General features: G+C 37.4%; 1 protein-coding gene across 1 annotated transcript in view; it reads right to left on the bottom strand.

Moving 5' to 3' along the window:
* The window catches only part of BTC (betacellulin), a 61,130-nt gene that overhangs the window by 20,714 nt on the left and 23,655 nt on the right, over positions 1-16,761 (bottom strand). Inside the window, exon 2 of the mRNA XM_008267743.5 lies at positions 9,651-9,749. Coding sequence (XP_008265965.1) covers positions 9,651-9,749 — 99 coding nt within the window. The remainder of the gene's footprint in view (positions 1-9,650; positions 9,750-16,761) is intronic.

The raw sequence follows: 16,761 nt of genomic DNA, 5'->3' as shown, positions 1-16,761 counted from the left end.
GCACAGAGGAGAGAGTGTAAGTGGCCATGGCAATTTGGAAAGTTTCCTTCTAGATTCTGAAGTAGAAGTAAAGGCTTTAATGTGTGACTCCTTGGCTTCCCAGGATCTTCTAACAGTGATTTCTTCATTTTACAGCCTCCTTAAGCCAAAAGGTGAGGAAGAAAGTTTTCTACTTTTTAGGTTATGTTCCTTCTTATCTTGCCTAGTGTCTCCTTGAGTCAAAGGAATGTGCCCTTGAAGAAAAGAAAATTTTAGAAATTTAGTTTAATTGAGGATTCCCAGTTGCCTTACAATGGCATTTTGAATAAAAATGTGAAAGAGGGAGGAAGTGGTATTGTGGTGCAGCACAGATTAAACCTCCACCTGCCATGCCTGCTTCCCATATGAGCATTCGTTCCTAGCTGCTGCTCCACTTCTGATCCAACTCCCTGCTAATGCACCTGGGAAAGCAACAGAGGATAGTCCAGTGTCTGGGCTCCTGCCAGACACTTTGGGAGATCCAAATGGAGTTCCGGGCTCCTAGCTTCAGCCTGGCTCAACCCTGGCTGTTGTGGCTACTTGGGGAGTGAACCAGTGGCGGGAAGATCCCTATCTCTTTGTCTCGTCCTCTCTCTCTCTATCCCTTTACCTTTCAAATAAATACATAAATACATCTTTTAAAAAAAGTGAAAGGGGGAGTGACATCTCACAGATGTCACTCCTAATGCTTTCTGAGCTACTGGGATATCCTTTGGGACAGTAGAGGAAGGGAAGCAATATGGCCAAATCAATATGTCTTTTTCCAGAAGGGCCATGCCAACCATTTCTGTCCCTTTAAAGACAAAAACAAAAGCAAGAATCCAGGATTGAAGTGGAAGTATATTTGAATGTGTTTAAAATTCCTGGCTGAGGGTAAACAAAGATAAAGGCAGAAAGAAAACTGGTGTGACCTTTTTTTGTAAGAATATATACAATGGAACTCTTACATCTATGATTCCTCCTTTGCTTATTCTTATTTTCTGATTATTCCTCATCTCCCTCAAACTCTAAAATTTTGCAATGCATCTGGGTTAAATGCATTCTTATCTCTTCTCTCTATACTCAGTCCCTCAGTGAGTTCATCAAATCTGGTATTCAACACATCTTTATGATAATTCCCAAATTTAGTTTAAATCCCAGGTATCTTTCCTCAATGCCTACTGTCTTAACTAACAGGCATTTAAATTTAACATTTCACATATGGAATCTGATTTTTACCTCAAATGTGATCTGTCCTTATCTCAGGAAATGATATCCATTGTTTCTTTTGTCTAGGAAAAAAATTGGCATTATCTCAATTTCTTTCTCTCTTGCTCTGCATCGAATTCATTGTAAATTCTATTGGCTGTATTCAAAACACATGCAGAATTATCCCATCATTTCCACTTCCCTAGTCCAAGCACAACATCATCTCTAGGCTGGAAGCAATCTCCATGGCAACACATCTAACTAGTGCCCTTGCTTCTGCCTTTGCCTTTTTATCTAACTGTACCAAGAAGCAAGATCATTGCTATAAAACTGACGCTCAGTAAAAGCTAAAGGTCTTAGATCCTTATCAAGACTCTTCATGACATTACCTGTTACCTCTCTTTCTGATCTCATCATCAACCATGTCATTCATTGTTAAGTCCTTGATACTTAGAAGAGGGATTGCTATATGTTAAGTGTTCATAAGTATTACTAGAATGAGTGAAGGCCTCATTCAAGATTGAAACTGACAAACTAGGGGCCAGCATTGTGGTACAGCAAGTTAAGCCACTGCCTGCAATGCTGGCATCACATATAATACCGGTTCAAGTCCCAGCAGCTGCATTTCTGATCCAGCTCCCTGCTAAGGTGGCTGAGAAAGCAACAGAAGATGGCCCAAGTACTTGGGTCCCGCGTGGGGGGGACAGGTGGATTTCTAGACACCTGTCTTCAGCTTGGCCCCAACCTGGTCCAGCTCTGGCTGGTGCTGGCTGCCATTTAGGAAGCGAATCAGCAGATGCAAGACCTCTGTGTCTCTCTGACTTTCCTTCTCTCTTTCTGTAACTCTGCTTTTCAAATAAATAAAATAAATCTTAAAAAACAAAGAAATGACAACTTAAAAGTGGAAAGTTTAGAGATTAGGACTTCATTTGTAGAAAAAAATCAATTACAATGATAATATGAATAATATTATTGTTATTGCCACAAAAAATTGGAATAAACTTCTTGGTTAGCATTTTCAAATTAAAATAAATTATTTTCCACCATTTTGGAATTGTTTTTGCTTTGTTTCTGTTTCTATGAATGTTTAATTTTGTTTTGTTTTTAATAGGTTACTAAGAAAAGACTAGTAAAACAAAGAAATAATTAAGAATTTCTGGCTTATCTCTTAATTCCTCAACATTGTATGGACTGTGGTCATGCTGAAGTCTGTTCTATTCACATCTCCAGGTAATGTTTCTCAAATGGTAAAATATGTGGTTAAATTTTCAAGCTCAATTCAGAGAAAAAAATTTATCTTCTCTATAGAAGAATCTGAAATAACTTTAAAGATTTATTTTATTTTTTAAGATTTATTTATTTGTAAAACAAATTTACAGAGAGAGAAGAGACAGAAGGAAAGGGACCTTCCATCCATCAGTTCACTCCCCAAGTGACTGCAACTGCTTTTGCTCCATCAGGCTGAAAGGAGTCTGGAACTCCAGTTCTCCCACAAAGGTGGCAGAAGCCCAAGTACTTAGGTCATCTTCTTCTGCTTTTGTAGGCACATCAGCAGGTAACTAGATCAGGAGTGGAGCAGCTGGAATCTGAACCAGGACTCATATGGCATGCCAGCATCACAGGAAGTGACATAACTTGCTATGCCACATCACCAGGTCCCAGAGATATATCTTATTTATTTGAAAGGCAGATTGACAGAGAGAGAGGGGGAGACAGAGAAAGAAAGAGATTTTTCACCCACTGGTTGACTCCCCAAATGGATGCATCACCTGGGTCTGGGCAGACTGAAACCAGGAATCTAGAGCTCTATCTGAATCTTCCACGTGGGTGGCAGGGGCCCAGATATCTGGCCATCTTCTGCTACTTTTCCAGGTACATTAGCAGGGAGCTGCTGGATCAGAAAGTGGAACAGTTGGGATTCTAACCTGTCCCCAGATATCGGATACTGGAATCATCCAGGCAGAGGCTTACTCTACTTTGCCATAATATCAGTCAATGAAATAATTTTTCTGACATCAAGTTAGCACTATAATATTTAAATAAACCTTGAACCTCCACCAAATCAACAATATATTTGTGGTTAAATTGTGCTGGTAACTTTACTAAAATAGCTTATAAGACCTAGAAATACCTACCCAGCCTCCTAAGTCACAGTTCAAATAGCCAGAAACAAAAATGGCAATGAGAAAAAGTAGCAAGTATTAATAAATTTGTCTCTTTAAAGAAACTATAGTCAGAAAGCAGAAAATACACCCAAAAATAATTATCTGATCATTGTTTCCAGGTCATGTCTGAGAACAGAAGCTATAACAGCATTCAAAATAATTGATCATAAAGATGCTCAATAAGATCAGGAGGAGGATATATGAATCATGAAAAAAATTCAGCTAAAATAGAGAAAATATTTTAAAAACATAGCTATTGGATCTCAATAAGTTGATCTGAAAAATTCACTAGTGGGTTTCAACAGTAGACTACACCAATGAGAAAACAAGATCAATGAACCAGAAGACGTGTCATTGGAAATTATGCAGAGAACAAAAAGAAAAAAGAGTGAAAAGAGTGAAGACATGTAAAGGATTTATGGAATACCATTAAGCACATCAATACACACTTCACAGAAGTCCAAGATGGAAAAGAGACAGAAAAAGGGACACATTATTCCAAGAAATAATGGCCCAAAACTTCCCAAGTCTAGTAACAGAATGGTTATCCACATTCAGGAGGTCCGATTGGTCACAAATAAGATGTAGTCAAACACAGACATCACAAGACACATTATAAACAGATTGTCAAAGATGAAGAGAAGCTTTAGAAAGCATCTAGACTTTTCATATGCAACACAATCTCTATTAGAAAATCAGTGGATTTCTCAGTTCAGGATAAACCCTGAAGGCCATAGAGGAGTGGGACGATAGATTCAAAGTACTGAGAAAAAAAGTCTGCCAATTATGATATTCTACCAAGCAAAACCATCCTTCAAACATAGGAAAGGCAAAAATTTTCACAAACAAGTATGAGAGATTTCATTATCAACAAGAAATTTTATAGAGTTCATCAAGTTGAAGTGAAAGGAATGCTAAAATAAATTTAAAAGTATAAGGTAATAGAAAATTCATTGGGAAAGGTAAATATATTAGACAAATACAGAGCTCTGTGTTACTATAATGGTGATGGATATAATACTTGTAATTTTAATATAAAAGTTAAAAGATGTATTAAAATAATTACAAATATAAAATAAATCATTAATTGATGCACAATATTAAAAATACTTAAATTACAGCATTATTCACAAAGCATGGAGTGAGAAGAAATATTTGATTGAATTTGAGTTGTTACCAGCTTAAAATAGACCTTTTCTAATTATATTTTATGTAAGTTCACAAATATAATAGCTATAGAAGGTGCATAAATGAAAAGAAAAAAGAGCCTATCAATATAAAACAGTCACCAAAACAAAAGGAAAACTACAGAGAGGAAGAGAGGGACAAAAGAACTTTCAAGAGGGGAAATAATTAACAAAATGACAATACCAAGGCCATTCCTAACGAAAAGTACTTTAAAACAGCTAAACTCCCAAATATAAAAATGGAGAGAGGATTAATGGATACTTCAACATCCCACTTTCAATAATGGATACAGCATCCAGAGAAAAGTCACTAAGGTACAATGGACATGAGCAATATTTAGACCAAACAGACCTAACAATATATGCAGAATATGCTGTCCAAAAGCAGCAAAACACACTTACTTTTCAAGTGCCTGGACAGTGTTCTTCAGGATAGATAGCGTATTATGGCACAAAAAATTCTTCAGAAACATAAGATTGAAATCATATCAAGTATTTTTATCTCACTCCAAAAGGAAACAACAAGTCAATAATAGCAGGAGGACTGAAAAATTCAGAAATATGTTGAAGTCAAACAACATACTCTTGAACAAACAAGAGTTCAGAAATGAAATAAAAACGGAAATTAGAAAATATCTTGGAACAAACACACATTGTATGAAAACTTATGGGTTGCAGCAAAAACAGCACTAAGAGGGAAGTTTACAGTGATAAACACCTACATTAAAAAAGAAGAAAGGTCTCAAGCAGCTAACTTTATGTCTCAAGGCACTAGAAGAAGAAAAATGAACTAAGTCACAAGTTAGTAGAAGAAAGGAAATAAGAGATTAAAGTAAATTAAATGAATTACAGGATAGAAAGTCAACTGAAAACATAAACAAAATTACTAAGTTGTGCTTTTGAAAAGTCAAACAAAATTGACATACCATTAGCAAGATTTACTAGGAAAGAAAGAGAAAACTCAAATCAGAGATGAAATAAGAAATAGTAAAACTGATCCCACAGAAATAGGAATTATGCAAGACTACCCTGAAACATTGTATACCACATACTGAATATTCTAGAAGAAATGGATAAATTCCTAGAAACATACTAATTGACTGAATCACAAAAAAATTAGAAAAGTTCAACAGACCTATAACTAATAAGATTAACTTGGTAGTCAAAAACTTCCCAATAAAGAAAAACCTAGAACTAGATGTCTTCATTGTTCAATTTTCTCAGTCATTTAAATAATTTATGAAAATTCTTCTCAAACTTCCAAAAATTTGAAGAGAAGGAAACACTTTCAAACTCATTAACAAAGCTGGCATCATCCTGATAGCAGAGTCAAAGAAAGACACTAAGAATACAAAACTATATGCCAATAATGTTGATAAAAAAAAAGATGCAAAAATCATCAACAAACTATTTAGAAAATTTAATCCAATAACAACATAAAAGGATCAAGCACCAACCAGGCAAAATGGGTCTTCTCTCTGGGATGTGAAGGTGACTCATGATACAAAAATCAATGAGATATCAAATTAAAAGAAAGAAGGGCAATACTCCCATGATCATCTCAATGGACAAAGAAAGTCATTTGATGAAACTGAGCATCCTCTCATGATAGAAAAAAATCCAAAAAAAAAAAAAATAGATACAGAGGAAATTACCTTAACTGAAAAAATAGGTGGAAGAACTTAGAGAAAATACAAATAGATGGAAAGACATTTCATGTTCATTGATTGAACAATTTAATGCATTTTAAATGTCCATACCTTCCAAAATGATCTACAGATTCAATGCAATTTGTACCAAAGTTCTGATGAATTTTCGTTTTTCAGAAATGGAAAAACAATTCTAAAATTCATGGAACTACAAAGGACCCCAACTAGCCAAACCAGTCTGAAGCAAGAATGAAGCTGGACATATCACACTTCTGATTTCAAAATACATTGTAAAACTATAACAATTAACGCAATATGATATTGACATAAAGACAGACGTATAGATCAGTGGAACAGAATAGAAAGCCCAGAAATAAACCTAGGTGAATACAGTCAATTGATCTCCATCAAGGCACCTAAGGATACGAAATGGAGGAAAGATTGTCTCTTCAATAAATGATTTCTTAAAGCTGGATATCCACATGGATTAAAGATGAAGTTGAATTCTTTTCTTAGGCCACACACAAAAGTCAGAATGAATTGACAACTTCACCACACAACCCAAAAGTAAATCTTAAGAAAACTTCTTTACATTTCTCTTGAAAATAATTTCTTGAATATGAAAGCATAGGCAACAAAAGCAAACACAAACAATTGGGGTGACAACAAACTAAAAAGCCTCCGCACAGCAAAAGGAACAATCAACAGGGAGACAAAGCGACCTATGAAACAGGAGAAAAGGTGTTTAAACATTTGTTATATCAAATACATCTGAGAAGAGGCTAATACCCAAAATATATAAAGAACCTACAACTCAACAGCAAGAAAACAAGTAACCCAGTAAAGTCAACAACAGGAGTCACTGTGCACTTACTCCTCTTGTAGTATCTCTGTCCTTAATGTGCTCTACATTGAGGCTTAATGCTATAATGAGTACTCAAACAGTATGTTTCACTTTGTGTTTCTATGGGGGTGCAAACTGTTGAAATCTTTACTTAATGTATACTAAACTGATCTTCTGTTAAAAGAAAAAAAAGAGAAATTAGCAATTCCCAATTTGACTCTCACTGGGATTAAACATGACAATAGGTCTGATCTGATTTCATCATCATTTAAAAAATCATCTATTATTTTTCACTTTAAGTTTCTGTGTGGGAGCAAACTGTTGAAATCTTTACTTAATGTATGCTAAACTGATCTTCTGTATATAAAGAGAATTGAAAATGAATCCTCATGTGAATGGAAGGGGAGAGGGAGTGGGAAAGGGGAGGGTTGCGGGTGGGAGGGACGTTATGGGGGGGAAGCCATTGTAATCCACAAGCCATACTTTGGAAATTTATATTCATTAAATAAAAGTTAAAAATAAATAAATAAATAAATTTTTAGTTTAAAAAAAAATGCCCTAAGGACTTGAACAGACATTTTCCAAAAAAAAAAAAAAAAATCACACACACATACACACACACAAATAGCTAACAGGTATATGAAAAGATGTTCAAAGTCATGAATCATCAGGAAATGTAAATCAAAACCACAATAATATATCATCCCAAACCTAAGATTACCATTACTAAAAAAACAAATAAACAAAAGATAACAAATGTTAGCAAGGATGTGGAGAAATTAGAAACCTTGTGCACTGTGAGTGGGAACATAAACTGGTACAACTGCTATAGTACAGAGATTCTTCAAAAAATTAAAAGTAGAACCACCATGAGATCCAACAATCCTGCTTTATATTCCTAAATAAAAATTGAAATTAGTTTCTTAAAGAGATATGTAGACACTGTGTTCATTGTAGCATTATTCATAATAGCCAAAAAATTGGAAGCAACCCAAATGTTTATTGACAGATGACTAGATAAGTAAAATGGATATAAATACAAAGAATGGAGCATGATTTAGTCTTATAAAAGATTTGTGATATATATTACGGCATGAATAAACCTGGAAGACATCATGCTAAGCAAAATAACCCAAATAAGAACAAGCATTATAGGACATCACTTACATCAGATATATAAAATAGCCAAATTCACAGAAGCAGAGAGAAGAATGGTGGTTTTTAGTTCTTGTAGAGGGGAAATGAGTATTGCTGTTTGATGAGTATAAAGATTTAGTCATGCAAGATGAACAAATTCAAGAGATATACTGTATATTATCATGCCTATAGTTAATACTATATTATCCACTTTACAATTCACTTAAAAAGGTATATCATGCTGTTAAATATTCTTAACACACTAAAAATAAAATTAGAAAACATGCTTAAAATGATATTTAGTAAGATTTTGAAAATTGTTAATCATCAGATTTTAGAATAATTTCCTATGGAAAATGTGGAAATGTCATCATTTAAGACATTTGGAACCAGATTGAAGAAATGCACACAAACACATACAGTTGGCCCTGTTCTCTGTACGTGGTGACGAAGCCCACACAGGCATGACCTAAGACATCACGAGATTGCACAGCCTGTGTGCACCCATTGGACCACCCACTGCTGAGGGGGATGAAAGAGGAAGATTGGGCTGGCACTGATGACTCACATCAGGAAGACTTGCTCAGCTTGTTCCTGGCTCAGTTACAACGTCCCCAGCATGCTAGGAAAGAGCTTCACACCAAGTCACCGTAACCCTAGCTCGATGAAGTTTCCAGAGAATATAGAAGGCTCTTCTTCACCCCACTCTACTTATTTCAATTTGCTTGTGTTTTGTTCTAAAACAGAAGCAACTCACAACACACCACCTATGCAGAACAAACAAATCCTTAGACCAGAGGTCACCAAACTACAGTCCAAGTGCCAAATCTGGCCCACAGCCTGTGTCTTTAAATAAAGTTTTATTGGAACACAGCCAAGCCTATTAATTTTCACAGTGTCTGTGACTGTGACTAAAATTCTTATGATATGTGCTTTTGCTAATAGTGACCATAGCCTAAGGCCAGTAACTTTGACAACACTAAAATAAGCTTAACCAAGGTAAAATATATAAAAATCCCTGCCTTCCTTCCTTCTTAAAGGTATGGAATACAAAAAATATTAATTGAAAGTGGAGCAGAATACAACTTTCCGTGATCCAGTCCAAACTAACACTTGGCAGAGTCTGGAGTGCACATCTGTGATATCCCAGAAGAGTGCAGCAGTTAAGAGTGCAGGCACTAGACTCACACAAACCTGAGTTTCAATTTACCAGCTGTGTGACCTTTGACAAACTACTTAATTTTTGTAGGCTTTGCCTTGAAATAAAGTCAAGTATATGCTGTAGCTCAAAGGGCTCTTATGAGGAGTGAATTACTGTTTATAAAGCATTTAACATAGTGCCTGGTTTACTAGTAAGTGCCCAAAAACCCATCTAAGATTCACATTATGATTACTATTGCTAACAGATATCAAAACATAAGAAGATCATTTCCCAAGACTGAATATGAAGCTTAGACATTACCTGTGCAGTTTTCTCCAGGATATCCACAGGAAAGGCCATTCGTTTCTGGACTTCTGGTGGAATTCCCACTAGCCACCACACAGTGGAGAATCACCAGCCCTTCAAGTTCAAAACAGAACACAAAACAAATGTGAAAACTTGCAAAGTTTCTTACTGTGCAATCTGCAAAGTCATGCTTTACTTCTCTATATAGTAAGCCTATGGCTTCTATTTCAAAGTCTTTCTCTCCCAGTCTGAGAGAGGTTCTGAGGCTACCGGGTCTCGTTTATTTTTGTAATATTTATTTATTTGAAAGGCAGAGTTACAAATAGGCAGAGGCGGGGGAGCAGGGGGATTGTGTCTTCCATACGCTGGTTCCAAATGGCAAATGGCTCCCCAAATGGCCACAATGGCCAGAGCTGGGATGATCCAAAGCCAGGAACCAGGAGTTTCTTCCAGGTCCCTCACGCAGGTACTTGGTCCATCTTCTACTGCTTTCCCAGGCTATAGCAGAGAGCTGGATTAGAAATGGAGCAGCCAGGATTCGAACTGGTGCCCATGTGAAATGCTGGCACTTCAGGTGGCAGTTTTACCCACTACCCCACAGCACTGGCCCCATCATTTATTTTTAAGCTCAATGCTAAAGACAGAACTTTCAAACCAGCATCACATACATATAACTACATTTCTCAGGGGAGGAGACTTGGCTATAGAATGTGTTGGAGCTGTCTCACAAAAGCAGAGAAGCAGAGGAGCTGAGTGCCCGGTCACCAGATGAGTGCACTGATCTCACACAACAAGCACCTCCCCCAGTCCATAAGGATTGCTCCACAATACCAGCGTCCCACAGACATTAACTACTGAGGGCACTTCCTTCTTAGGAGATGGGAATTAGATGTTTGATTCATGGGAATGCTTTAAAAATCTTGGGCCCCCTGGCTAGGTGTCTCTGTCTCTGAGAAGGACAGTCCTCATGCCTTGCGGAGGGAAAGGAATTCTAAATTGTGGTTAGAATGGCTCCAAAGAGTGTCTTTCTGCGGAGCCTGATTCAAACAAATCAAGCACAAAAGCTCACTCATGGGATAATCAGGGAGATTTGACACTGGCTAGACATTAGCTTGCTAAAGATATTTTAAAGTACAAGTATCTTATGGTTTAGGTTAACAACCAGAGTCCACATCTCTTAGAGATACATGTTTAAATACTAATGAAATAACATATCTGAGATTTGATTTAAAATAACCCAAAGCAGAAAAGGGTGTAAAAGCGGTGAGGGAAAGGTGTAAATGAAACAAGAGGACCACCTGTTTCAATTGTTGAAGCTGGGTGGTAGGTGTATTGTTCATTATGATGCCCTGTTTATTATACATATTTTATTTCTATAATAAAAAGATGGAAGAAAAGGAGAGGAGAAAAGGCAAGGGGGAAGGAAGAAAGATAGTTTAGGAATTACTTGGTCCTGAGTTCAAGACCTTTGCCAGCGTTACCTACGTTAAATATGCAGAGCACTTAGCAGAATGCTGCCATATAATCAATGCTCAATAAAAATGACTCATTATCATGTAGCTGACAGGAATAAAAAAATCAGTTCACTAAAGGAATTTTAACATCAGGCCAATGGTATCTAAACTATGCATGTCCTCCAATTCAGTTCAGTTCAACAAATATCTATAGCTTCCAGGAACACACAGGTGAATAGGACATTTGACCCTCTGTGGTGGAATAAGAAGGCCATGACAAGATGGCCACTGGCAAGCAAGCGTCAGTTACTCAGGAATGGCTTCGAAACCCACCTGGCAATTGAGCCTGCCTGGCAACAGGCTGTGATTGGTTAGGGCATAAACCGCCCCTTTACCAGATTGGCTGCCTTGGCTATTTAAGCTGCTGTACCAACTGAAATAAAGGAGTCTGCGGGCTGCTTGCCTCTGGCCTGCTTTCACCCGACTCCCGGGGTCTGTGTGGTGACTCCACGCCTTTTGCCCCCACCACACTCCTCTTCTCAGAAGGAATCCACAGCAACAACCCTCAAGTTGCTGCAAAGCTACTAAGGAAGATAATCAGGCAACCAACTGGCAATCACACAAAGTGATAGTGCTGTTCTAGCAAACAACAGTAGCTAGCAAGTTCAAGGTCAAAGAGTTTCAAATAAAAGAGGTTTTCTGCCTATGAAGTTGGAAAGTGGTTTATTAAGTAAAGAGCTGATAGCCAGTGTTAGAAACAGTGAAGAGAAATGTAAATTCAAATCTACTGATGATGGATAAATCAGTTCTGCTTTTCTGTAAGATAATTTTGCACTGTCTAGAGCATAAAAGAAAAAACACACCAAAAATGTACAAATCCTTGAATTCTGTAACTACACAGTAAGTAACTTATTCCAAGGAGTTAATTCAGGATATATAGAAAGATTTAGCTACAAAAGTTCTCTATCTGGCATGACTTATTACAAGAGTGTCAATTTGTTAAGTCAACAACAGGAGTCACTGTGCACTTACTCCTCATGTAGGAGCTCTGTCCTTAATGTGCTGTACATTGTGATTTAATGCTATAACTAGTACTCAAACAGTATTTTTCACTTTGTATTCCTATGTGGGTGCAAACTCTTTGAAATCGTGACTTAATATATGCTAAACTGATCTTCTGTATATAAAGAGAATTGAAAATGAATCTTGATGTGAATGGTAGGGGAGAGGGAGGGGGAAAGGGGAGGGTTGCGGGTGGGAGGGAAGTTATGGGGGGGGGGCATTGTAATCCATAAGCTGTACTTTGGAAATTTATATTCATTAAATAAAAGTTAAAAAATAAAAATAAGTAACCTAAATATCTAATAATACAAAATATATTGAACTATCTTTTACAATAAAAAGTGATTTTGTCATAAAAATGATGGAAATACTTTAATAGAACATTTCAATAAATTCCTACCAAGAAAGCAGACTCTGGAATAGCAATAAGTATCAAATACTTGGGGGTTTGTGTCTGGTGTATGTGAGACAAGCATAGAAAGCTATTGTTATCCATAGTGACAACCCTGCCTGAGAAAACAGAACTGCTAACATTGGATAGCAGAGGACTTTTCCCTTAATTTTGCCTATTTGCACCTCCTACCTTTTTCCCAAACATATTTTATTGCAAGGAGAAAAAACGGAGTAGCTAAATTTTTATTTTCTAATCAGAGCTTAGTCACTAAATTTCTAGATTATTTGCACCTCTTCTCCCAAGGCCTGCCACTCCATTCATCCTTCAATAAACAGAAACAGTCACTTAGGGCTTATAAGCAATGTCTTACCCACCTCTGTAACCTACTACAGAACATAATGGGTAATGAATAAGTGAATCCATTAATAAACAAGCAAAAAAGACCCTCAAATTTAAAAGTTCTATTGTAATTTTTACTGGAAAATACTAAAGAATTCATTGAATTCTTTTTTCAAATCCCATATGCAGACTTTTTTCATGGGACAGAATCAGAGGCCTTACTGGGAACCAAAAAGAGATTTCTAAATGTCATATTCAGTATCTACAAACCAGAGCTAACCAGAGCTCCTTCTCAGAGTTATTCTAAAAATTAACATAAGTTTCATAACAAAAAGTACATGACTTGTCACAAATAAACCATTTTTAGTCTAGTTGTATTCCTTCCAGCCAACATATACAATTTAATCCATTCATTCTCCACTTCCACCTGATTCCACTGAAACTCTGCCAGGTGCTCCAAGCATCCCCACAGGCTGGGGGCTAGAGCTCAGGCTGCTACTGCTAAGCCTCAGTCCACATGGTGCTATCAGCTGGCTAAGGAGGTCAGGGCACACAGAGATAAGGGCAGAGACCCTGGGGAAGAGACACTCTGAGCCAAGCCAGTGCCCAGATGCAGCAGGGGCCACTGAAGGAGCAGCAGGCACTGCTCTTCCTACTGCTCACTGCAATAGTCCTCGGGTTGTAAGCTAGTGGCCAAAAACCAAATCTAGCCTGGAGAACCATTTTCTTGATCTGCACAGTTTTTTGAAAAAAAAATTAAATCAGATCAATTTATGTTAAACCTGAACTTTCTGCTACCATTGAAAAAGCAGGAGGTCTGGCAACATAGATTTGAAGGGTTTTCTCCAGTGTGCTGGAAGAAAGAAGCAGGGATCCCTGCAAGTGCCACAAACCCCATGTGGCTTGCTATATTCAGTTATTTTAACTGCCTGGCCCCTAAATGGGCATTGAGTTTATGATCTATAAGGAGAGACTCAGAAATCAGAAATGCTCACAAACCAATCTGCCAAATACTAAAAGCTGCTACAAAGAGAAAGGACATTACTGTTCCATCCATACTTCAACAACTCAACAAATATTTACTAAGCACCATGTGCTTGGCATTGGTGTAAAACACTGCAGGTTCAAAGAGAACAGATGTTATCACTGATGCATGCATTCTGGTAAGACAGACACGAGTCTTCCAAGTCTGATGTCGTAAACACAACAGAGTTAACACAGGAGAGAGAATCAACTCTGCCTAGCGGCAAAGACTTCATAAAGAAATTGAGCTTCATGATGAGTTTTTAATGAAAAATAAATGATGTCTTTAAACGTCAATTATCCCAGAAACAAAAAAAGTTTCAACCCTATAACAATGATAGTATATTATTTGTTTCAGCAGTGAATAGTTTGTTTGTGGTTATGATAATGTCAACACGGATATTTTAACAAAAAATGTCATAAAATCAAAGCAATAATTAAGCCACACATACCATGTAGGATAACTGGCAGTGATAAATGAGAGGTTGCACTGTGCTAGCTCTTCCATTCTTTGAATAACCTCCCTATAGTTAACTATACAGAAATGATGAGAGAAGATCTTCCATTCTTTGAATAACCTCCCTATAGTTAACTATACAGGAATGATGAGAGAAGAGGTGCTCAGTAGGTAAGATCTAAACTTGACACATGAAGAAGTAGCGTTATAAGCAAATTATTTAGCAATACAGAGATGAATACCAGAAGAAACATCTAAAAAACTCAAAAGTGATTGCCTCTAGGGAGGCAAAGATCTGTGGTTTGTTGTTATATACCTTATAGTGCTATTGGATTCTTTTTCAAAGATTTATTTATTTATTTGAAAGTCAGAGTTACACAGAGAGAGGAGAGGCAGAGAGAGAGAGAGAGAGAGAGGTCTTCCATCTGATGGTTCACTCCCTAGATGGCTGCAGCAGCCAGAGCTGTGCCTATCCGAAGCCAGGAGTCAGGAGCTTCTTCCAGGTCTCCCACATGAGTGCAAGGGCCCAAGGACTTGGGCCATCTTGTACTGCATTCCCAGGCCAAAGCAGAGAGCTAGATTGGAAGAGGAACAGCTAGGAGTAGAACCAGCACCCATATGGGATGCTGGCGCTTCAGGCCAGGGCATTAACCTACTGCGCCACAGCGCCGGCCCCATGCTATTGGGTTTTTAAAAAAAATCTATGCATACATATTACTTTATTAAAAAACAAAACTAGTTTTAAGAAAAGGATAAAAATGTTGTTACCTAGGAATTATAAACAAAGAAATAACTTGTAAACAAAAGAGACAATTTGTGGGGCCAGCAGGTAAACCCATTGCCTGTGGTGCCAGCATCTCATATGGGCACTGGTTCAAGTCCTAGCTGCTCCACTTCTGATCCAGCTCTCTGCTATGGCCTGGGAAAGCAGCAGAGGATGGCCCAAGTCCTTGGGTCCCTGCATCCATGCCAGACCCACAGGAAACTCCAGATTCCTTGCTTTAGATCGGTCCAGCTCTGGCCATTGCACTATTTGGGGACTGAACCAATGGATGGAAGATCTTGCTCTCTGCTTCTGCCTCTCTGTGACTCTGTCTTTTAAATAAATAAATAAATCTTAAAAAAGAAAGACAATTTGTAAAAACAAAAAATGGGTATTAAATAACTCGCCAGCTTGTTTGGAAGGTTTGGGTGGGGACTGTGGTAGCAGAAGGAGGCAAGAGAGCAAGTGTGTAACAAAAAGATGCATCTCATAATAATGAGTTTGGATTTTATTATGCAGCTGAGGCCACTGGCAAGTTTTACATGATAAGCAACATCTCTCTTTTTTCCAGGTTGAAAAGGTTACTTTAATGCAAGTATGGGTCAATCAGACACAATAAACCACAGTGGCAGTACTGGGTATGAAAAAGAAGTGAATACGCCAGATATTCACCAGGTAAAATATGACAGACTTGGTGATTGATAAGGTAGGGTTGGAAATGAGGAAAAAGGGGTCTGGAACAACCCTGGAATTTGTGTCTTGAGTAATTATCTGGGTTGTGGCACTAATCACAAAGATATAAGGCATATGGGAAGACACAGATATTGGGCATGGAGACAGAAATTGAATTTTGGACATTGAATTTAGACTGGTTCATCGAGGAGGAAGATGGAGTTATAGATCCAGAGCTTTGGAGCAATGTCAACGTTACAGGTTCTATAGTTGAGGAATGAACAATGAATAAATTAGCATTTCATTCCTTAGGAACAGATCTATCATAAAGAGAAGTAAGAACAGAGAAACTGATTAAGGACAGAATCCTGAAGAACACCAGTAAGACAGTGAGTGAGGTAGAAAGAAGAGGGCCCACAAGACACTAAGGAGCAGCCACAGAGCTAAGGAGACACAGCTTTGCGACAAGTTGATCAACAATGTAAAAATTGATAGATAATTAAAGATACCAATTAAATATATGCATTGGATTTAACAACTAAAAACACTACTAAAATCTCTCTAGATTGATCTCAATGATAAAGAAAGTACAAATAATTATGGATTACTCCTCAAAGATGTTGGACTTAGGAAAGTAGTCAATGTGTACAAAAGAAAGAAATTTCTGTTCCATTGCTTTCTTTAATGTGATAGATGGCTGACAGGAAGGAATCAAATGTTTAAGAGGAAAGCAAAGGACAGATTCCCAATATAGGCAAACTGGTAGGAAAGTGTATCCTGAGAATAAAGGCCTCTTCTGCAAGGTACAGCTCTTTGCTGTCAAAATCACCTATTCTGCCAATGCACTTCATTCTGAGTGAATGACAAATCTTTGAAAAATAAGAACTTAAGTATTGTATAGTCTATACATCTCATTTCATTGTTGAAGGAAACCCAACTCGAGTTTTAAATGAATGTGAACC

Source organism: Oryctolagus cuniculus, chromosome 8 (assembly GCF_051225735.1).
Source record: "Oryctolagus cuniculus isolate XC-2025 breed Fujian yellow rabbit chromosome 8, ASM5122573v1, whole genome shotgun sequence".
NCBI lineage: Eukaryota > Metazoa > Chordata > Mammalia > Lagomorpha > Leporidae > Oryctolagus > Oryctolagus cuniculus.
This window is presented reverse-complemented; position numbering and strand designations above follow the sequence as displayed.